The 24,069-nt window shown below is 36.7% G+C and overlaps 1 protein-coding gene across 1 annotated transcript; it reads right to left on the bottom strand.

The window, feature by feature from the left end:
- Positions 1–9,679: 9,679 nt before the first annotated feature.
- On the bottom strand, positions 9,680–10,618 carry LOC126064083 (olfactory receptor 5D18-like). Its single transcript, XM_049862713.1, has one exon. It carries the CDS (start codon positions 10,616–10,618, stop codon positions 9,680–9,682), a length of 939 nt encoding a protein of 312 aa, XP_049718670.1.
- Between the last annotated feature and the right edge of the window lie 13,451 nt (positions 10,619–24,069).

The following is a 24,069-nucleotide window of genomic DNA, read 5'->3' as shown; positions in this document are numbered from 1 at the left end:
ACTATAATCAAAACAGCCTGGTACTGGTTGAATGATAGACACACAGACCCATAGAATAGAATTGTTGTTGTTGTTAGGTGCCGTCGAGTCGGTTCTGAATCATAGCGACCCTACGCAAAACAGAATGAAACACTGCCCAGTCTTGCGCCATCCTTACAATGGTTGTTGTACTTGAGCTCATTGTTGCAGCCACTGTGTCAATCCACCCCGTTGAGTGTCTTCCTCTTTTCCGCTGACCCTGTACTCTGCCAAGCATGATGTCCTTCTCCAGGGACTGATCCCTTCTGACAACATGTCCAAAGTATGTAAGACGCAGTCTCGCCATCCTTGTCTCTAAGAATTCTGGCCGCGCTTCTTCCAAGACAGGTTTGTTCATTGTTTTGTCAGTCCATGGTATATTCAGTATTCTTCACCAACACCACAATTCAAAGGCGTCAACTCTTCTTCAGTCTTCCTTAGTCATTGTCCAGCTTTCACATGCATATGATGTGATTGAAAATACCATGGCTTGGGTCAGGCGCACCTTAGTCTTCAGGGTGACATCTTTGCTTTTCAACACTTTGAAGAGGTCCTTTGCAGCAGATTTGCCCAATGCAAGGCGTCTTTTGATTTCTTGACTGCTGCTTCCATGGCTGTTGATTGTGTATCCAAGTAAAATGAAATTCTTGACAACTTCAGTCTTTTCTCCGTTTATCATCATGTTGCTCATTGGTCCAGTTGTGAGGATTTTTGTTTTCTTTATGTTGAAGCGTAATTCATGCTGAAGGCTGTGGTCTTTGATGCGCATTAGTAAGTGCTTCAAGCCCTCTTCACTTTCACCAAGCAAGGTTGTGTCATCTGCATAATGCAGGTTTTTAAATGAGTCTTCCTCCAATCCTGATGCCCCATTCTTCTTCATATACTCCAGCTTCTCCTACTATTTGCTCAGCATACAGATTGAATAGGTATGGTGAAAAAGTACAACCCTGATGAACACCTTTGCTTACTTTAAACCAATCAGTATTCCCTTGTTCTGTTTGAACAGCTGCCTCTTGATCTATGTAAAGGTTCCTCATGAGCACAGTTAAGTGTTCTGGAATTCCCATTCTTTGCACTATTATCCATAATTTGTTATGATCCACACTGTCGAATGCCTTTGCATAGTCAATAAACTACAGGTAAACATCCTTCTGGTATTCTCTGCTCTCAGCCAGGATCGATCTGACATCAGCAATGATATCTCTGGTTCCATGTCTTCTTCTGAAACCAGCCTGAATTTCTGACAGTTCTCTGTTGATATACTGCTGCAGCCATTTCTGAAGGATCTGCATCAAAATTTTGCTTGCATGTGATATTAATGATAAAAAATATATATATATTGTTCTATAATTTCCACATTCGGTTGGATCACCTTTCTTGGGAATAGGCATAAATATGGATCTCTTCCAGTCAGTTGGCCAGGAAGCTGTCCTCCATATTTCTTGGCATAGACGAGTGAGCACCTCCAGTGCTGCATCTGTTTGTTGAAACATCTCAATTAATATTCCATCAATTCCTGGAGCCTTGATTTTTGCCAATGCCTTCAGAGCATCTTGGACTTCCTCCTTCAGTACCATCGGTTCCTGATCATATGCCACCTCTTGAAATGGTTGAATATCGACTAATTATTTTTGGTATAATGACTCTGTGTATTCCTTCCATCTTCTTTTGATGCTTCCTGCATCATTTAATATTTTCCCCATGGAAACCTTCACTATTGCAACTCGAGGCCTGAATTTTTTCTTCAGTTCTTTCAGCTTGAGAAACGCCAGGCGTGTTCTTCCCTTTTGGTTTTCCATTTCTAGCTCTTTGCACATGTCATTAGAATACTTTGTCTTCTCGAGAGGCCCTTTGAAATCTTCTGTTTGGTTCTCTTACTTCTTCAGTTCTTCCTTTTCCTTTAGCTGCTAGACGCTCAACAGCAAGTTTCAGAGTCTCCTCTGACATCCATCTTGGCCTTTTCTTTCTTTCCTGTCTTTTCAGTGACCTCTTGCTTTCTTCATGGATGATGTCCTTGATGTCATTCCACAACTCATCTGGTCTTCAGTCACTAGTGTTCAATGCATCAAATCTATTCTTCAGATGGTGTCTAAATTCAGGTGGGATATACCCAAGGTCATATTTTGGCTGTTGTGGACTTGCTCTGATTTTCTTCAGTTTCAGCTTGAACTAGCATATGAGCAATTGATGGTCTGTTCCACAGTTGGCCCCTGGCCTTGTTCTGACTGATGATATTGAGCTTTTCCGTCGTCTTTTTCCACATGTAGGCAACTTTATTTCTGTGTGTTCCATCTGGTGAGATCTATGTAGTCGCCGTTTATGGTGGTGAAAGAAAGTATTTGCAATGAAGAAGTCGTTGGTCTTGCAAAATTCTATCATTCAGTCTCCAGCATTGTTTCTATCACCAAGGCCATATTTTCCAATTACTGATCCTTCTTCTTTGTTTCCAACTTTTGCATTCCAATCGCTGGTAATTTTCAACGAATCTTGATAGCATGTTGGATCAATTTCAGATTGCAGCAGCTGATAAACATCTTCTATTTCTTCATCTTTGGCCCTAGTGGTTGGTGTGTAAATTTGAATAATAGTCGTATGGATATTATCCTGTTACTGACAGCAATGTACTTCAGGAGGGATCTTGAAATGTTCTTTTTTGGCAATGAATGCCACACCATTCCTCTTCGAGTTGTCATTCCCAGCATAGTAGACTATATGATTGTCAGATTCAAAATGGCCAATACCAGTCCATTTCAGCTCACTAAGGCCTAGGATATCAATGTTTATGAGTTCCATTTCATTTTTGATGATTTCCAATTTTCCTAGATTCATACTTCATACATTCCAGGTTCCGATTATTAATCGATGTTTGCAGCTATTTCTTCTCATTTTGAGTCGTGCCACATCAGCAAATGAAGGTCCCTAAAGCTTTACTCCGTCCATGTCATTAAGGTCGACTCTACTTTGAGGAGGCAGCTTTTCCCTGGTTGTCTTTTGAGTGCCTTCCAACCTGGAGGGCACATCTTCCAGCACTATATCAGACAATGTTCTGCTTCTATTCATAAGGTTTTCACTGGCTAATGGTTTTCATAAGTAGACTGCCACATCCTTCTTCCTAGTCTGTCTTAGTCTGGAAGCTCAGCTGAAACCTGTCCTTCATGTGTGACCCTGCTGGTATCTGAATACCGGTGGCATAGCTTCCAGCAACACAGCAACACACAAGCCCCCACAGTATGACAAACTGAGAGACACGTGGGGGAGAACAGAATTAAGAACTCAAATTTAAACCCAGCCATCTATGGATAACTGATTTTTACCAAGAGATCAAAGTCCACTCTGTGGGGGTAAAAACAGTCTTTTTAGTAAATGGTGCTGCCAAAAATGAATATCACCTGCAGAAAAATGAAACCGAACGCATACCTCACAACATACAAAAAACTAACTGAAAATTCATCAAAGATCTAAATGTTAAACTAAAAGCCATAGAATTCCTGGAAGAAAGTATGGGAAGAAAACTATGGGACATAACCTTTTATAATGATAGGATAACAAACATTACAACAAATGCACAAATAGAAGAAAACAAAGTAGATGAAAGGGAGCTCATAAAAAATTAAAAACTTATGCTCTTCAACAGACTTTATAAAGGAATAAATAAACCTACCCAGAAACCCAACCCAGTGCCGTCGAGTCGATTCTGACTCATAGCGACCCTATAGACGGGAAAAAATCTTCAGAAATGAATTATCTGATGAGGGTGGTGATGGATAAAGTTGTGTGTCAACTTGGCTAGGCCATGATTTTCAGTGGTTTGATAGTCATGTGATGGTGTGATCACTTCCATGATGAGATTTGATGTTATGTGACCACCTCCATGATGGAGTCTCCTTTAAGTAGCCAATCATTTGAAAGGGAGCTTCCCTGGGTGTGTGGCCTGCTTTGAATATAAGTGGATATTCTGGCAGTGTTTATGGGCTTTTGTTCATTCTGGATCCTGCAGCTGGCTCCTGTTCATTTGATCTCCGGTTCTTGGGACTTGAGCTAGCAGTTCACATGCAGTCTTGCCTGCTGATCTCTGGGATTCATTGATCTTCACAGTCCCAGTGGCTACGTGCATCAGGAGAAGCCTCTATTGTGGCCCATGGACTTGGGACGTTCCAGGCTCTACAACCACATGAGCCATTTCCTTGATATAAATCTCTCTCTATATATACATTTATATGCTTTACTGTTTTTGCTTCTCTAGAGAACCTAGTCTAAGACAAGGGCCTAATATCTAAAATCTATGGAAAAGTATAAAAACTCACCAAAAAAAGACAAACAACCCAACTAAAATATGGGCAAAGGACATGAACAGAACCTTCACCAAAGAAATCATCCAAGCAGCCAACAAACATATAAAAATATGTTCACAATCATTAGCCCTTAAAGACAAAGGAATTAAAACTACAAAGAAATACCATCTTACCCTGGCCAAAATGGTACTGATAAAAAAAAGAAAAAAAAAAAAGAGAATAATAAATGTTGGCAAGGATGTGTGGAGATTGGACCACTTGGCCACTGCTGGTAAAACTACAAAATGCTACAACCACTATAGAAAATCGTATGGTGCTTTCTCAAAAAACTAGAACTAGAACTACCCTATGATCCAGCAATCCATGTAGATATATACCCTAAAAAAAAATACCCTAGAGACCTAAAAATAATGACAAGAACAGACATATGCACAACTATATTCACTGCTGCTTTATTCGTAATAGCAAATAAATGAAAACAATGGAAGCGTTCATCAGGGATGAACGGATAATTCAATTGTGGCATATAGTTACAACGGAATGCTATGTATCCATAAAGAACAATGATGAGTTGCAAAACATAGCATGGATTGACATAAGTCAAGCATATAAGGACAAATATTGCATGATCCCTCTTTTACTATTATATATGTAGAGAGACCAATGTTCACAATGTTCATTTGTGATTACCAGGGAAAGGTGGAATGAGGGGAATATACACTTTAGGTCTTGGAGACTTGATTTCTTTTTGGTGATGGGAAGTGTGGCACCAAATGTGGATGTAGTGAGCAGAGCAAAACCAAAGTAAAAATGAATGTTTAAGGACATATGGATGTGTATAATCATATTGGTAAACATGTAGATAGAGATGTGTGCATAAATGAAAACAGAAATAAGTATATGTATATGTAAATATACATATATGGGCACAGGCACATATATTCATTGACAACACAAATACGGATACTCCACAGACATAATCAAACTCTTTCAAAGATTGGGTTTCTGGATTTAAAGCTTAGAACAATAGTCTAATGGAACAATTCAGTAAATTGACACAACATAGCTCACAAAAGTCATAATCTGCATCCTAGTGAAGTGAGTAGCATCTGGGGTCTTAAAAGCTTGTGAGCAGCCATCTAAGACAGAACTACAGGTTTCTACTTTCCAGGAGCAAAACACTAAGAAGCCATCCAAAAACTCAAGAAAAAAACAAATCTATAGGAACCACAACATCATCTATCCTGAGACCAGAGAAGAAGATGGTGCCCAGCTACCAACATTGACCAGGGTCACAAAAGATGGTCCCATAGAGAACTGGAGAAAAATGTGGAGCAGAACACAAATTCTTATTTAAAAAATCCAGACAAATTGGAACATTAGAGAACAAAGGACTCCCTGAGACTGTCACCTCGGGGCTCTCTTTAAACATGTAACCAAGCCTCCCCCATGACGTCATCATATAACCAAATAACAGAGAGGCACACAAAACAAAGCGTATTACCCATAAGGTCAGTTCTCTACTGAAAAACCATCAGTACTAAGAGTACGTGAGAACTAATGGTCAACAATTACACAGAATCAAAGATGAGAAGATAAGGGGGCATGGAAACTAGTGTACTGGAATTGGAACAAACAGAACACAATTAAAGGGAACGTCTACACGTTGTGATAAATATAACCAATGTCACTAAACAATTGGTGTGGAAATTGTCAAATGGGAACCTAACTTGCTGTCTAAACTATTACCAAAAACTTAATTACAAAAAAAAAGGTACAAAAGAAGAAACAATTCCAGGATGGCACCCCGATGTCTAACTGCACCTCTTCCTTGGGTGGTCAGGCTGGCAAATCTTCAATTGTGCTTCTCACAGTTAATTTCTTAGCCCTTGGAGAATAAAATGGCTGTGTCAGGCATTCGAGGTCCTTTTACTACGGATGAACCTCTCAAAAATGTATTTATTAAAACAACAAACATTTGTTATTTGTCACAATTGCACGGGTCAGGTGGATAGTTCTGCTGATCTTATCTATGCTTGACTGACCTTGGCTCAGTTTATGGGATACACTGTCCGGTCAGCTGACTTCAGAGGATCTCATTCTCAAGTCTGGCGGCAGGCTAGATGTCAGCTGGTACAACTGAAGGACTGGGCAGCTGGGCTGTGCTTCTCCCATTAGCCAATACTCTAGTCTGTTTTTATTCATATGACACCTTCACCAGATTACAAGAGAGTGTACAAAAACATCAAAGCCTCGCAAAGTCTTGGAACTGGCCTTTTTGCCACCTCTGTTACCCAAAACAATTCTCAAGAGTGACTACATTCAAGGATTCGTCAAACTGATTCAATCACTTGATGTGTACAGCTGCAAAGGGTACTGGAAGGCTTTGGAAATTTGGACTATGTTTTCATTCTACTATAAAAATGAGTAACAAATCATTTTAAAGGAAAAGTCATTTCTAAAATATTAACTTCCAACAAAATTTGGAAGACAATCTACTTACATTTCAAGCATTTCAAAAAATAATTTTGAATGAAAGATGAACGTGAGAAATTGGCACATAACTTGGATGGAGTTGAAAGAGCTGAGTGCAATTGCTATTACAACATAATTTTCAACAGTTTTTATTTCCATTTGCTTTTAATATGACCAATTTATCACAACATTTTCAGCTATTAAAACATAGAAATAGAATTGATGCTGAAAGTACTGCCTTCTAACATTAAGTTTTGTTCTTACATTAAAATATTAATACATCTAAATTAAAAATCCAAAACTATCCTTCTGACGAAAATATTTCCAATAATGTTTTTTAAGCTTGATTATATTTTTATCTAAATTTGCAATGCAAATACAGCTTTAATAGTGTAGTTATTATTGTATTGTTATAAAATAAATAATTTAAAAAGAACTTTCAATAACACTAAAAGCATTTTAAAATACCCAAACAAACCCGTTGCCATCAAGTCGATTCTGACTCATAGCAATCGTATAGGACAGAGTGGAACCGCCCCACAGGATTTCCAAGGAACCCCTGCTGGATTTAAACTGCCAAACTTCTGTAGCTCTTAATCACTAGGATCTATGGGGACAGTTAAATTGAAATATGAGTTTAGGAGAAGAAGGAAAAACATAAATCTGATTGCTCAAAATGATCTTGTTCATACAGTTTGAATGAATTATGACATGTAATGGAGATTACATTTTTTCTGATATTTATGCATATGATGAAATATTTTATATGTCAGATTGAATTCCCAGGGTGTATATACATTTACAAAACTAATTTAATAGTATGTGGACAAAAAAATTTGAAAACTCACATATTATGTCCAACTTACAGGCGAATGGATCGACCATAATGAACCTGGAATGTCACAATTTGAAAATGAAAGAACATGAGATTGTATGAAAGTATTTACTGGAAAAGGTGTTTACTGGTGTAGCTGGATTCTTAAATGATTGCTGTAATTCTGTCAACAGTTGCTTTTACAATTGTAGCCAAGTTAATTCAACTATATGAGTCTCAGTTTCATCAGAGTAAAAGCTAAGTTGGCTGTGTCACTTCAACCACAAAATGTGGTTATCATTTCCCAACACAGAAAGAAGTGAAAGTTCTCTGTAAAAGGGGGCTGATTACATATCATTGATTCAATTTAAGGTTAATATTGATTATTCCCTAACATAAAAGTAAATTAGGAATTATATGAGTGTCAGATATGTAATGAAAGATAAATTAGTAAATACTCAAAGAAGGAAAAGTTAAACAAATGAAAAACCATTATCTCAGCAGATATTCAATACATAAGATGATGTTTCTACAGTCTTTATATTTGCATGTACAATGACTGTTTAATTAATACCTTCTCAACTAATGCATAAGAAATCTATTGCCATCCAGTGGCACTATAGAACTGAACTATAAACTGAAAATTAAAAATTAGAATAATGATAAGTTTAAAGTCACTTGATTCTTCCAAATAATTTCTTGAGCTATATAAAATTGTCCTGCAAATTATTTTTTTCTCCCTTACTAAAACACCTGACAAACTAATGACTCCCACTATATTAGTGTTTTATTTGGAATTTAATCTAGATGTATTGAGTAAAGAGAAGGACGTACAAGTTAATAAAGCAAAATTGAGTTGTTAAAATGAGATAGATCTAACATTTTGAATTGACTGAATTACAAATGTCTAAATGCAAATGACAGCCTGTCTTTTATTTTATTTAGAGTAAAATTGTGTGGCAATTATTGTGCAACATGTTTGGCAAATCCAGATAATTAATTTGAATTCTTTATGGTGGATTGGAGTACTGTTGAGAAGGATTCAGTAATTATGCTCATGTTTCAAAAAAATATATAAATAAAAATAAATTAATAAAGTACATATAACATTTGGGATGGTTGAGTGGGCAAAATAATAGCACAACACACAGATGGGGCAGGTATACATTGTCCCTATTTTTTGCATATAATTATTTTCTGAGATCCATTTCTAAGCCTCTGGTACAGCCCATCAAAATTATTATTCAGTCACGTTGGAGCTCTTTTGAAAACAAGTTCTGGTTATAGACCAGATTTATTCTACTTTGCATTCATGTATGTAAGATACCACACACACACACACTCACACACACATTATGCAATATTCACAAAATCAAAATTGGTGAACTCAATATTACATTCTCATTTCCTTGAGTTTGCTCATTCTAGTCTCTCCTGAATAAAAAGGCTTCTTCATTGAAATACGTCTCCTAAAATACTGCCCATTATCCAGGCCAATTTCAGATAACAACTCTTTTATGAAGACATATGTCTAATGTCCCTAAATTGATTTGCATTTTTTCTTCCCCCAAGCCTTCTAGGATAAATAATATAGTTGGGCTTATGCAAAAGCACTTTCTTTATGCTCCACCACCCCACTAGATTATACATTCCTCGAAGGCAAGGCTTATGTCTTATTTTTCCTTTCATTTGTGTATATGTGTAAGCAATAAACATGTGTTTGTTGAGAACCTGCTATACTCCAGGAATCTTATAAGAAAGAGGGGTGGAGTTAATGTTTTCTCAGATTATGAAAAGTTCCCCAAAAGATATCTAAATTATCTTTTGGTCTTGATTATCAGATTATGAGCTAGCTCATGGTATCACAGTTTTAGAGATTTAAAACTAAAGATGAGAGAGATTGCTGCTCTTTTCTTTCAATTAACAGACAAAACCAAGTTTGGTTTCTTTGAACCAAACCACATCCTTACTATCGTGCAATATTATCAATAATATTTAAAAGTATGTTCAAAGACAGTCTTTTACACACAGTTTACTTAAAAAAAATTTGTTAGGGACAAATTCTATTAAAATAGTATGCTCAATGAGAAAAGACTTTAGTGTCCATTATCTTGATGACTATATTCTTGACATCCTTATTCCTCAAACGGATCAACGGATTCAACATGGGGGTCACCACTCTGTAAAACACAGAGGCTACTTTGATGGTACTTCTGGAGTTTTTGGTGTTGGGCACACAGTAGAGGAACAGGATGGTGCCATGGAAGATAGTGATGGCAGTCAGATGAGAGGCACAGGTAGAGAACGCCTTACGACGACCACTGGCTGAACGCATTTTCAAGACGGTGACAACGATGGACACATAAGATGTGAGGATGATGAGTAATGTACTCACCTCATTAAAAGTGGCAAAGATGAAAAGCAACAACTGACTAAGAGAAGTATCAGAGGAAGAAAGAGACAGAAGTGAGGAGAACTCACAGAAGAAGTGATTGATTATGTTGAAACCATGAAAAGATAATTTCAAAGCAGAGCATGTCAGAACCAAGGAACATGCTATTCCCCATGCATATGATCCCACCACCAGCATAGCGCAGCATCTCTGGGACATGGCAACTGTGTAGAGCAGAGGGTTGCAAATGGCCACAAAGCTGTCATAGGCCATTACAGCTAATAGAAAGGATTCAGTCACCACAAAGGTACAAAAGAGAAAGAATTGCACTACACATCCTAAAAATGAAATGGTTCTGTCTTCTACAGCTAGGTTCACCAGCATCTTGGGAGCAACGATGGAGGAATAGCAGAAATCCACAAATGAGAGATGGCTGAGGAAAAAGTACATGGGGGTATGCAGTATGGCGTTAATTCTGATGATTACAATCATCCCAAGATTCCCTACAACGGTGACACTGTAGATGGCCAGAAATACCAAGAAGAGGGGAACCATCAGTTCTGGGCAATCTGAGAAGCCCAAAAGGGTGAATGTGGCCACGCTTTTATTTCTGTCTGACAATAACATGGCTTCTGTTTGTCGAAATCTGAAAGTCAGTCCTAGAAATCAAAAAAATATATATATTAAACAGAGTGAGGGTATAGGATGCTTGGCCAAGTACCCCTTGCCAAGACTGGAAAAGATATTTCTTTCAGAATCTCTCTATATATTTATTAAATAAAATGTGGTAAATTTCTCAAATTTTAAAACATAATAAGCATTTATTTTTAAAATTTTCTCAAGGAATTTAGGGACTGTTTGGTAATTTTATGTCAAATTCTTACATAACACTTTCAATTCTCCTTGAATGTTACCAGTTCATAGAAGACAAGCCTGGCCTGATGCTAGATTATGTCAGCCACACAGTCAATAACAAAAATCTGAAAAATCTGAATTATATCAGTTAATTGGCTCATAACATGTAACAGTATGGACATAAAGAATGGACTGCCTTGACAATTCCCATTTGTGTTACTTCTGCATAGTATGTTGATCTTTGTCTTTCTTTCTGACACAGTAAATCTGATATCAAAATAAGTTTTTATTACTTTTTAACAGCTTGTGTGGTGCCATTGGTTAATGCCCTTGGCAACAAACCAAAACTGGAAGGCCTCCTTTCCAGAGGCACCTTGGGAAAAGGACCGGTGATATAATTCTGAAAAATCAGACATTGAAAAATTTATGGAGCACAGTTCTAATCTTACACTGATGGGGTCATCGTGATTCCAAGTTGACTTGTCGACAACATTTTTTTCATTTTTCAAATCTGGGAGTTCTAAATTCTAATTCTCCCTCATGGCTTGAGAAATTAAAAGACTAGAGCAGATTGTTAATATAATCTGGTATACATTCATACTCTAAAGATGGCATAACAGAAGTCAGAAGAATCCTTGACTTTTTCAATGACATGCAGATAAAATCCAGTCTATAACCCACAGCCATGTGTCCATTTCTCCACTCCATACAGTGGTCCCTCTTTTATACTAATATATTTCCTTTGTTAATGATCACCCCCTTAAATTTTGAGCAAACTAGAGACTCTAAAACTATGGGAAATATTCCAGAACATTGTTATGTGCCACAGAGATATAGTAGAGAGCAGCATCCAGATGAAACACAGGAGAATGGGATTTAGAGATGTTTTCACACAGGAATAACTAAAGACTCTTTGAGTTAGAAATTCCCATTCCCAAGGCTCTCTCATTCACTTCTCTTTCTTCAGTATACCTAGGATACTCATTCTGTCCCTGTATTACATATTACAAGAATTAAAAACATGGAGTGGTAGGGCACAATTAGGGCATTTTATGAGAAAACAGTAGCATGCACACACACACACACACACAATCATTGTTTTTCTTGAATTGGTGACGAGCACCTCTCAGGTCCCAACATACTGGGAAACTCTTTCTCCGTCTATGATTTGTGGTAAGTTCATCTCTGATTCTGAAACCCAACAAATCATTTTCAGGTGGTCCAGTAATAAAGATATCAGGTCATGTGCTATACTGAGTTCCTCAATGGTCCCATCCTGTTCCTATATAATCCTGAGTGTTGAAGACAACCTCAAAAGGTAACCCATCACAAAATTAGTCATTCTAATTCACATTTTTTAACAACATATTTCATTTATTTGTCATTTAAATTTTTATTTTAATCCCATACGTGTCTTTAATGTAAAGACTATTTTCTTTCCCAAATGTTTATATTAAATTGATGAGAAATTTATGCTCTCATTTAGTCCAGGAATAAACCCAGGTGCTCCTTGGAAACTCGGTGGGGCAGTTCTACTCTGTCCTATAAGGTCGCTATGAGTCAGAATTGACTCGTCGGCACTGGGTTTGGTTTTTGGTTTGGTTTTAGTCCAGGCATAGGGTAGCTAAAATCTCCTTCCCTATAGTTTCCTCCCATTTTATTGTTCTTTTGATGTCAGGGAACACATGCTTTCCCTCCTTTATGCTTTATGATCATTAAAGGTGGAAGTTTAGATAGATAATAGCTAGATGGATAGATAGATGATAGATAGATAGATAGATAGATAGATAGATAGATAGATAGATAGATAGATAGATAGATAGATAGATAGATAGATAGATAGATAGATGACAGATGATAGATTAGATAGATAGATGATAGATGATGATGATAGATAGAAGATGATAGAAGATAGATAGATAGATAGATAGATATAGATAGATAGATAGATAGATGATAGATAGATAGATAGATAGATAGATAGATAGATAGATAGATAGATAGATAGATAGATAGATAGATAGATAGATAGATAGATGATAGATTCTTTTCCCAAAAGATTCTATTAAATTTCTGTTTATTTCATTCGGTTTAAATACTTGTCTATTCTACCTTGACAACTGCTCTGAAATTTACAAGAGGGAGGGAATACACATTCCCAAACCTCTCATGGCTCCTTTATTCTCCTACCCCAGATACCTCTAATCCACAGCACTGTTATTGAGGAGCTTTGTGAGTTAGATTCAACTCAACAGCAATAGATGAGGTTTTTTTTTTGTTGTTGTTTTGTTTTGTTTAATTAGTCAGGTCCTGTACGCAAAGCTTGGCATAAAGACTGCATATCCTCTTCCTTGCATGTTCAGATATGTACCTTTTGCTGTGGCTCAATATTCCTCAAGTATTCTACTTCTAAAGGTTATGTTTCCACCTTCATATTGTTTCCTAGATATCCTACATTGACATTAATAACGTTATGTCTTTAGAATTTTTAACAAACCTGCTAATGGCAAAGAGAAGGCCTCTCCTGCCTCTGGAAAACCTGAATGGGAGAGAAGTATATGCAACATTACATTTTCTACCCACAGCCTTGGGACATAAACCCTAGAGACTATATGTTGCCCCATTCTCTAGAGGACAAAAAATAAGCAATTAAAATTAACTACCTTTCTCAACTGTGTTGGAAAACCTGGAGAAAAATTACATTGTCATTAGGAACATTTTATAAGAAGCAATTTATATTTTAAAGTCATATTCCCCAGCCTTCTGAACACTCCCCCAAAATCCAATAATTATCAAGTATATGTGACTATTAAAAAAAAAATTGCCATTGAGTCAATTCCAATTCTTACTGAAAGTATATGTAACTATAGGAGTATAATTATTAAATATTAATTGATTAGATACTAAGTACCTTTCTGATAGGTGAGAAATGATATATAAGAGCAGTTTTCACACGTGCTTCTAGCATTTTGACTCAGACTGAACAACTCTTCATATCTTTTGGAGCTATTTGTATTTCCTCAGTGAAGACTCTTTAATCATATCTTCTATTTTACTACAGGACTGACTGTCATTTTCTCCTCTACACTATGTGACATAAGTGGTAATGTTTTCCACATTTTTTCATTTGTGATTCTAATTTACATTCCTTTGTTTTTGGTACAAAGTGTCTGTATAGTCATGTGATCTAAATTTTAAACTTTGTTTTCAGAACCTAATTTCATGCGTGGAGTAAGAAAGAGATCCAATTTTATTCTTTACTTGTATAGCTAAGGAAAGATGCCCATATGGCTCTTGAAAATCTGTTTGCCACAATATGACACTATTTTATTAATAGATACTTTATAATTTTTTTTTAATATTTGGCAGGATTAGCCTTCCTACTCTAATTTGCTTTATTATCTTTTTCAGTCTTTTTTGTCTGAGTATCTTTGATTATTTATACTTTCATGTGAACATTAGGATGGAAATTTTAAAATATGATTCCTTGATATTACCAAATGAATCTTGTAGTACATTCTTCTTCGTCTTAATAAATGTGAACTTAACTAAACAAATCTGAGATTTCTAGACCTGATACTATTGGTCATGCACCTTTGAGTAAATAATATCCAGGCATAATCTAGGAATATTGAAGTGGCCCCAATGATTGTCCTTTCTGAAGGGCTAATTAATATTCATGACCTCTCAGACTGACAGCCTTAGAGATAATAGAATGAAAGTGCTGTAGAATTGGAGACAAAAGAGCTAAGTTCCTGTCCTAAACCAGTCACTTCTGTTTATATGAATTTAAGTGAATTAGAAGTTTATTCAACTTCTGTATTATCCTCTTGCACTGGTACATAATGGTCCTTTTTCTCTCTCCTTCTCAACATAAGCTGATCATTTGAACTTCAAATCTGCTCATTCATAGGATCAACAGAACCAAAGAAACAAAGGTATCAGACAAGAATGATTCGCCTTTATCACCACTGCTATTTGACATTGTGCTGGAAATCCTACCTAGAGCAATAAGGTAAGAGAAAGAAATAAAGGGCATCCAACTTAGAAAGGAAGGGAGAAAACTATCCTTACTCACAGTTGATATGATCGTAATATTACCCAGCATGTGAAAACAGGAGAAATGCTAGGGACCCTTGTATATGGCATAAATTCAATACAAGCCATAACTAACAAACACCAGAAGATAAACTAGATAACTGGGAACACCTAAGAACTAAGCCCAAAGATCCCACAGGATAGCTACTGGAACTAATAGAAAAATTCAGCAGTGTAGCAGGAAACAAGGTTAACATCGAAAAATCCATTGGATTCCTATCCACCAACAAAGAAAAGTTGGAAAAGGAAATTAGGAAAACAATACCATTTATAATAGCCCCTAAAAAGATAAAACACTTAGGAATAAATCTAACCTGGGACATAAAAGACCTGTATAAAGAAAACTACAAAACAGTACTGCAAGAAACCAAGAAAGACTTACATAAATGGAAAAATATACCACGCTCTTGAATAGGTAGACTTAACATTGCAAAAATGTCAATTCTACCCAAAGGGATCTACAGATATAATACAATTCCAATCCAAATACCAAGAGCATTCTTTAACAAAATGCTAAACTATTCGTCCATTTTACATGGAAAAGAATGATGTCCCAGAAAAGCAAAGCATTATTGCAGAAAACAAGCAGAATAGGAGGTCTCACACTACCTGATCTCAGAACCTACTATACAGCCATGGTAGTCAAAACAGCTTGGCACTGGTACAGTGACAGACAGATAGATCAGTGGAACAAAATCAAGAACCCAGGCATAAATCTATCCAACTATGGTCAGCTGATCTTTGACAAAGGATCAAAATACATTGAAGACGGAAAACTAGTCTTTTTAAAAAACAGTGCTGAGCAACCTGGACGTCCTTCTGTAAAAACATGAAACAGGACCCATAATTCACGCCATACACAATGATTAACTCAAAAGGAACCAAAGGCCTAAATATAGAACCTACAATGATAAAGATCATGGAAGAAAAAAAAAAAAAACAGTTGTAATGGTTAAGATTGTGTGTCAACTTCGCTGGGCCTTGATTGGCAGTATTTATATGTGATCACCCCCATGGTAGGATCTGCTGTGAGTAGCCAATCAATTGAAACGGAATTTACTTGGGCGCGTAGCCTGCATCCGAACGTAAGTGGATGTCCTGGCTTTTGCCCTCTCTGGATTCTGCAGCTGTCTCCTGTTCACCTGACCTGCAGTTCTTAGGACTTCAACTAGCAGTTTAACTGCGACCTTGGGATTCACTGATCTTCACAGCCTGTGACCAAGAGCAGTGCTCTCCAACCTGACGATTATGGGTTCATCAGCCCTTGTGGCTATGTGAATCAGGAGAAGCCTCTATTCTGACCCATGGACTTGGGATGTTCCAGCATCTACAATTGCATAAGACATTTCCTTTATATAAATCTCTTTCTGTCTCTCTTTACATATATGTGTGTGTGTATATATATATATATGTATATATACACTTTACTCATTTTGCTTCTCTAGAGAACCTAGCATCAGAAAACAGTGTTAATGTTAGGGGCCTTAGTATACGGCATAATTACAATACAAACCATAACTAACAAACACCGGGAGATAAACTAGATAACTGGGAGCTCCTAAAAACTAAACACTTAAGCTCATCAAAAGAGCAAAAAGTAAACCTACGATTGCGGGGAAACAAAAAAAATTTGGCTATGATATCTCTGACACAGGTCTAATCTCTAAAACCTGTAGAATACTAAACACCTTAACAACAAAAAAAAGAATACTGCCATTACAAAACTAGCAAAAGATATGAATAGACACTTCACCAAAGAAGACATGAAAACAGGTAACAAACACATTAGAAAATGTTTGCAACTATTGGAAATTAGAGAAATGAAAATCAAAACTACAATGAGGTATCATCTCACCTAGACATCACTGGCAAAATTCAAAAACAAAAGAAAAAAACAAATGTAGAAGAAGTTACAGGGAGATTGGAACTCTTATGCTGGTGCGAATCTAAATTGGTACAACTACTCTGGAAAAAAATATGGCACCTCCTTAAAAAGCTAGAAAAAGAAACACCATAAGGTCCAGGAATCCCACTCCTACGAAAATATCCTAGAGAGATAAGAACCGTCACACAAATAGACATATACACACCAGTGTTCATTGCAGCATTATTCACAATAGCAAAAAGATGGAAACAACCTAAGTTCCCATCAACAAGTGGATGGATAAACAAATTATGATGTACACACACAATGGAATACTATGCAATGGTAAACAACAATGATGAAACTTTGAAACCTTTTAAACGTCTTGCAACATGAATGAATCCAGAGGGAATTATGCTAGTGAAATAAGTCAATCAAAAAGGACAAATATTGCATGAGGTCACTATTATAAAAATGCAAGAAAAGGTTTACATACAGAAAAAAAAACAACCTTTGATGGTTATGAGGGAACTGGGGGGTGGGGAGAGAAAATCACTTAATTGTTAACTTTGGTGAAAGGAAAGACAACACACAATACAGGTGAAAGTAGTACATCTTCATGAAAGTAAAGTTGTAGACTCTTCCTAGACACATCCAAATACCTTGAGGGATCAAGTCACTGGGGCTTGGGGCTGAAGACTATGTTCTTGAAGATATCCAGGTCAACTGAAATAACATATTTCATAAAGAAAATGTTCTACATTCCACTTTGATGAGTAGTGTCTACTATCTTAAAAACTTGCAAGTGGCCACCTAAGGTACACATATGGGTTTCATCCCATCTGGAAAAAAGGAAAATGAGGAAAACCAAAGACACTAGGAAAATATTAGTTCAAAGTACTAATGGTTCACATGAACCACAGCCTCCACCAGCCTGATCTCAGAAGAACTAGATGGTGCCTGACTATAGCCATCAACCCCTCTGACAGGGATCGCAATAGAAGGTCCCTGACAGAAAAAAAAAAAAAAAAAAAAAAAAAAATTTTTTTTTTTTTTTTTTTTGTAAGAGAAAAATGTAGAACAAAATTCAAATTCACAAAAAAAACAGAGTTGCTGGTCTGGCAGAGACTGGAGGAACCCCCGATACTATGGCCCACTGACACCATCCTATCTCAGAACTGAAGTTATTACTGAAGTCGAACTTTCAGCCAAAGATTTGACAGGCCTATAAAACAAACAATAACACATGTGAGGAACATACTTCTTAGTTCAATCAGGAATGGAAACCAAATGGGCAACATCTGTCAAAAGCAAAGACACGAAGGCAGGAAGGCACAGGAAACTGGATGAATGGACACCAGGAATCTGGGGTAAAAAGGGAAAGTGGAAAAGAGATGACGCAATGCTCGGTTTATGACTAATGTCACAAAAACAATTAGTCTATGAATTTTTGTATGAGAAATTAATCTGTGCTGCAAATTTTTACCAAAATCACTATAAAATAAAAATAATAATTAATTCACCAAGAGGCTTTACCAAAATAATGAAAACTTGAGCTAAAAAAATGGGAGAATATCTTTGGGAATTATATATTGGATAAGAAGCTAGTAACCAAAATATATTTTAAACTTCAATAACTCAACAACAAAAACACAAATAACCCAATCATAAAATGGCAAAGGACTTGAGCAGACATTTCCCCAAATAGCCACAACACATGAAAAGATCCTCAATGTCATTAGCCATCAGAGAGATACAAATGAAAACCAAAATAAGATATAATTTCATGCCCACTAAGATGGCTAATGGAGCCCTGTTTCTGAAGTGGTTAACAGCTTCCCTGCCAACTAGAGTTCGGCAGTTTGAATCCACCAGCCTATGTTTGGAAATCCTATGGGGCAGTTCTACTCTATCCTATAGGGTCACTATGAGTCAGAGTGGACTCAGCAGCCACAGGTTTGGTTTCATTTTTAAGATAGATAATATTCAATAAAAAGAAAATAACTAGTGCTGGCAAGAATGTGGGGAAATTGGAATCCTTATCCATTGCTGGTGAGAATGTAAAATTGTACAGCCTTTGTGGGAAATAGGGTGGCATTTCCTCAAAAAATTGAAAATACAACTATCGTATGACCTAGCAATTCCACTCCTATGTAAATACCCAACACACTTGAAAGCAGAGTCTCGTACACCAGTGTTTACTGTATCACTATTCGCAATAGCCAAAAGGTGGAAAGATCTTAAATGCTCATTAAAAGAGGAATGGATAAACAAAATGTGGTACATACATACAATGGAATACTACACAGCCAGAAGGAGAAATGTAGTCTTGATACATGCTGCAATATGGATGGAGCTGGAAGAAGACATTATGCTGAGTGAATTCAGTCAATCACAAAAGGACAACCACTGTATTACCTCTATTATATAAAAAAGATAGGAAAAGACAAATGTACAGAAAACAAAGTTTATTAGTGTTTACTGGGGAAGGAAGGGAGGAAGAAAATGTGTTAATGGTGACGGAAATATTGCTTGATAAAGGGTAGAGTTGCATTGCAATTATTCTAATTGCCTCAATAAGTTGAAAGCCTGTAAAAAATTGAGTTGGCAGAAGCTGCCTGATAGATATATTTACAAAGACAAACAAAAACAAAACCAAAAGAGGGTAGTTGCTGAGGTTGATTGTGTACCAACAAAAACCTCATGGGATTTAATTCCATTGTTTGGAGGTTTAGGGTCATGGTTACAAAGGAGATTTCATCTAATTGGAATAATAAGGTATTTAGTGCTTCCTTTCTACCTAGTGGCTCAGTGCACAGTGCCTGGGCTATAAAAAACTTTCAAGTGGCCTTCCAACTCATGATTGGTCTCTATTTATCTGGAACAATTGAGGAAGAAAGAGTAAGGAAAAGAAGGAAGAAATGTAATCCATGGCTAATTGCCTCCTTCAACAACTGCCTCCTTTTCTATGATATCGGAATAGCTCAATGGTTCCTGGCTACTGTTACTGAATATGCTGATCAAAGATTGTATGGAAGAAAGATGATAAAAAAGATGAAAGTTCAGGACAGAATTTTAAAATCTCAGGACTCCAGACTTTCTGAAGCCATGGAGGCTGAATGAACCCCTGGAACTATAGCCCTGAGATAGTTTATAAACCTTAAACCCAAATTATCCCTCAAAGTCTTCTTATAAACCAAAGGACAGTTTAGCTCAACTAGTAAAAACATGTCTTCCTTGAGCATTATTCTCTTTTTAAGAACCATCTATATGGAATCAAAGTGAAAACAGCAACTCAAAAGATGAGCTAGGAACCTCAGGGAGCAGTGTGTTTATGCTAATGGGGGAGGAACAAAAAAGAAAGGGAAAGTGACAATGGTTGCACAATTCAAAGAATATAATCAATGTCTGTCTTAGTTACCTAGTGTTGCTATAGCAGAAATACCACATGAAGGTGGCTTTAACAAAAGAAACTTATTCTCTCACAGTTTAGGAGGCTAGAAGTCCGAATTCAGGGTGCCAGCTTCAGGGGGAGGCTTTTGCTCCCTGTCAGCTCTGGAGGAAGGTCCTTGTAATCAATCTTTTCAGCACAGGGGTTCCAGGTCCATAGGACGCACTCTGCTCAGAGCACTATATTGTTGGTAGTTGGAAGTCCTTCTGTCTCTTTGCTCACTTCTCTCTTTTATATCTCAAAAGTGATTGACTCAAGACACAGTCAAATCTTGCAGACTGAGTCCCACTTCATTAACATAACTGCCTTTATTTTGCCTCATTAACATCATAGACATAAGATTTACAACACATATGAAAATAACATCAGATGACAAAATGGTGGAACATCACGTAATACTGGCAATCATGGCCTAGCCAAGTTGACACATATTTTTGGGGCATACTATTTAATCCATGACATTTCATCATTTGGTCCCCCTAAATTCTTGTTTTTGCCACATGTGAAACACATACACTCCATCACATCATAGCAAAAGTGTTAAATCAACTCCAAGTCCAAAATCCCAAAATTCTTCTTCATCTGTAAAATTGAATATACATGTTATCTGCTTCCAAAGTACAGTGGTGGAACAGGCACAAGCTAGACATTTCCATTACAAATGAGAGAATTTGAAGGAAAAGTGATAACACTTACCAAGAAAGTCAACATAACATATTACATTAGTCCTCAATGCTTAAAAATTATCCTCTGTTTCTGAGACCATTTAGGCAATCGCCCTGCCCTCCAAACTCTTGGTCACACTCTCTGGAATTCTGGGTGGAAGCCCTTTGGGCCTAGACTTTAGCTCCACCTTCCGGGCCCACTGAAAAGACAGCACTGTTCCCTCAGATTTGAGTAGTCACATTCTCCTAGACCACCTGAGTGGTGAACCTGCTGCCTTGGCCCCAGCAGACCCCACCATTTTTCTACCCCTTGGGCATGGCAGACCAATCACCTCAGCTTTGGTCAGCAAATCTGGCCCCATGCCTCTGGCACTCATGAAAGGCAGTCCCACACACTGGAACTGGATTGGTAAACCTAGCTCCACCAATAAATGCCAAATGTAACATCACTCCTCCAGAAAGCCTCCTGTGCAAAGCCACACAGCTCTTTCCCTACTTGGGTCTGTTGCAGACCTGTCTTGCACCAGTCTTCTGGTTTGTTGCTGCTTTTTGCCTTCTGAGCCATCTCTAGCCTAACAGCTCTCCTTATTTCTTTCTGAGTCCTCACCAGAATTGTCTTTGATGTGCACAATCCCACCAACAGTCTCTTCAAGACAATCTATGCTTTTATTATTAGGCACTTCAAACTCTTCCAGCCTCTAGCCATTCAGTTTCAAAATAGCTTCCACATTTTAAGTATCTATTAGAGCAGCACCCCACTCTTGATACCAAATTCTATCTTAGTTATCTAGTGCTGCTATAACAGGAATACCACAAGTGGATGGCTTTAACAAAGAGAAATTTATTCTCTCACAGTTTAGGACGCTAAAAGTCCCAATTCAGGGTGTCAGCTTCAAGAGAAGCTTTTACTTTCTGTTGGCTCTGGGGGAAAGTCTTTGTCATCAGTCTTCCACTGGTCTAAGAGCTTCTTAGTACAGTGACCCTGAGCCCAAAGGAAAGGATCTGTTCCTGACACTATGTTACTGGTGGTTTGAGACCCTTCTGTCTCTCTGCTTACTTCTCTAGTTTATATCTCAAAAGAAACTGACTCAAGACACATCCTAATGTTGTGGATTGAGTCCTGCCTCATTAACATTACTGAGGTAGAATTTATAAGGCAGTGAAAAAGGATGTCAGATGACAAAATGGTGGACAATCACACAATATTGGCAATCATGTCCTAAACAAATAGACAATTTTGAGGGAAACAATTCAATCCATAAAATGTCTGAACTATACATATAGAAACTGTTGGACTGATATATGTTTTGCCACTTACATTCTCAAAAAGAACAAAATAAAACAGATTTAAAAAAAAAAATCCTAAAATCAAATGAAAATGACAACACAAAGTGCGAAACCTTTGGGGCATAGCAAAAATGGTACTTAAGGAAATTTACAGCAATAAATACCTACATTGCAAAAGAAGAAAGACCTACAATTAACTTAAACTGACAACTTGAACAAATAGAAAAGAAAACACAAAAGATGTCAAAAGCTACCAGAAAAAAAAGGAAATAATTAATATCAGGGTAAAAATAAACAAAACAGAAAAACGATAGAAAGAATTAACTAAATTAGAAGCTTGCTCTTTAAAGACATATGCAAAGGATCAATAAAATAGACAAACCACTAGATAGGCTGACAAAATGAAATAAAACAGAAGAGTCAACTAACCAAATGAAGAAATAAAATTGATGATATTACAACCGATTCAACAGACATAAAGAAGATTATAACTGATTACTATGAAAAAAATGTGCTCCAAAAGATTTGGAAACATAGATAAAATAGAGAAATTCCTAAAAAAAATACATACCCAAACTAACACAAAAAGAGTGAGAAAATTTAAACAGGCCCATTACAAAGACGGGACAGATATCATTAAAAAAAAAAAAAAAAAAAAAGCCTATGACCAGATGGAATACTATCAAACATTCAGAGAAGAACCCAACACTACTTAATCTTTTAAGGAACGTAGAAGAGGAAGGAAAACTACCAAACTTTCTAGGAAGCCAGCATAATTCTGATACCTAAACCAGTCAAAGACATTAAGAAAAAAAAAAAAAATTACAGAAGAATATTCTTCATGCACAGATACAATTTTTTTTCAAGAAATGCTAACCAACAGACTAAAAAATAAACAAAAAAGTCATACTCCATCATAATATGGGTTTCATACAGGATTACAAAGGTGGTTCAATATTAAAAATCAATCAGTGCAATCCACCACGTAAATAAAACAAAGGAAAAGAATCATATGGTTACATCAGTTGATGCAGAAAAGCCATTTGATAAAAATTCAACAATTCTTTCCTGGTAAAAACTTTCACCAAAATAGGAATAGAAGGGAAATTTCTCAACATAATTAAGGACATATGCAATATATGCAAAAACAAAGTCAACCTTATACTTGAAGGAGAAAGGCTGAGAATCTTCTGTTTAGAATGAGACAAGAAATCCCATTATCACCACTCTGATTCACCATTGTACTGGAAATCCTAGCCAGAGCAATAAGAAAAGAAAGAGAAATAAAATGTATTCAAATCAGAAAGAAAAAAATAAAATGATCTCTATTTGCAGATGACATGAACTATACATACAAGATCCTAAAGATTCCACAAGAAAAGTGCTGGAACTAATAGAATTTAGCAATGTCACAGGGTACAAGATCAACACATAAAAATCAGTTGGGTTCCTTTACACTAACAAAGACTACTACCCAGTACCCAGTGCTGTCAAGTCGATTTCGACTCATAGCGACCTTATAGGACAGAGTAGAACTGCCCCATAGAGTTTCCAAGGAGCGCCTGGCAGATTCAAACTGCCAACCTTTTGCTTAGCAGCAGTAGCACTTAACCACTACTATGAAAAATAAATCAAGACCATTTACAATAGCCACAACTCAATAAAATACCTAGGAATCAACCTAACTAAAGACATAAAAGACTTATACGATGATATCATAAAACATTATTACAGTGGAATGTAAAGACCTACAAAAATTGAAAGAAATTCCATGCTTATGTATGCGCAGACTTAATAAAATGAAAATGTCAATTCTACCTAAAATGATCAATGGATACAATGCAATCCGGATACAAAT

The sequence above is a fragment of the Elephas maximus genome, chromosome 20 (genome assembly GCF_024166365.1).
Source record: "Elephas maximus indicus isolate mEleMax1 chromosome 20, mEleMax1 primary haplotype, whole genome shotgun sequence".
In the NCBI taxonomy this organism is placed as follows: domain Eukaryota; kingdom Metazoa; phylum Chordata; class Mammalia; order Proboscidea; family Elephantidae; genus Elephas; species Elephas maximus.
Note: the sequence above shows the minus strand (reverse complement) of the source record. Positions and strands in the feature narration are given on the sequence as shown.

What these genes read in the sequence shown, in the direction of transcription:
- LOC126064083 (XM_049862713.1), bottom strand. Translation starts at nt 10,618, where the DNA reads ATGTTATTGTCAGACAGAAATAAAAGCGTGGCCACATTCACCCTTTTG.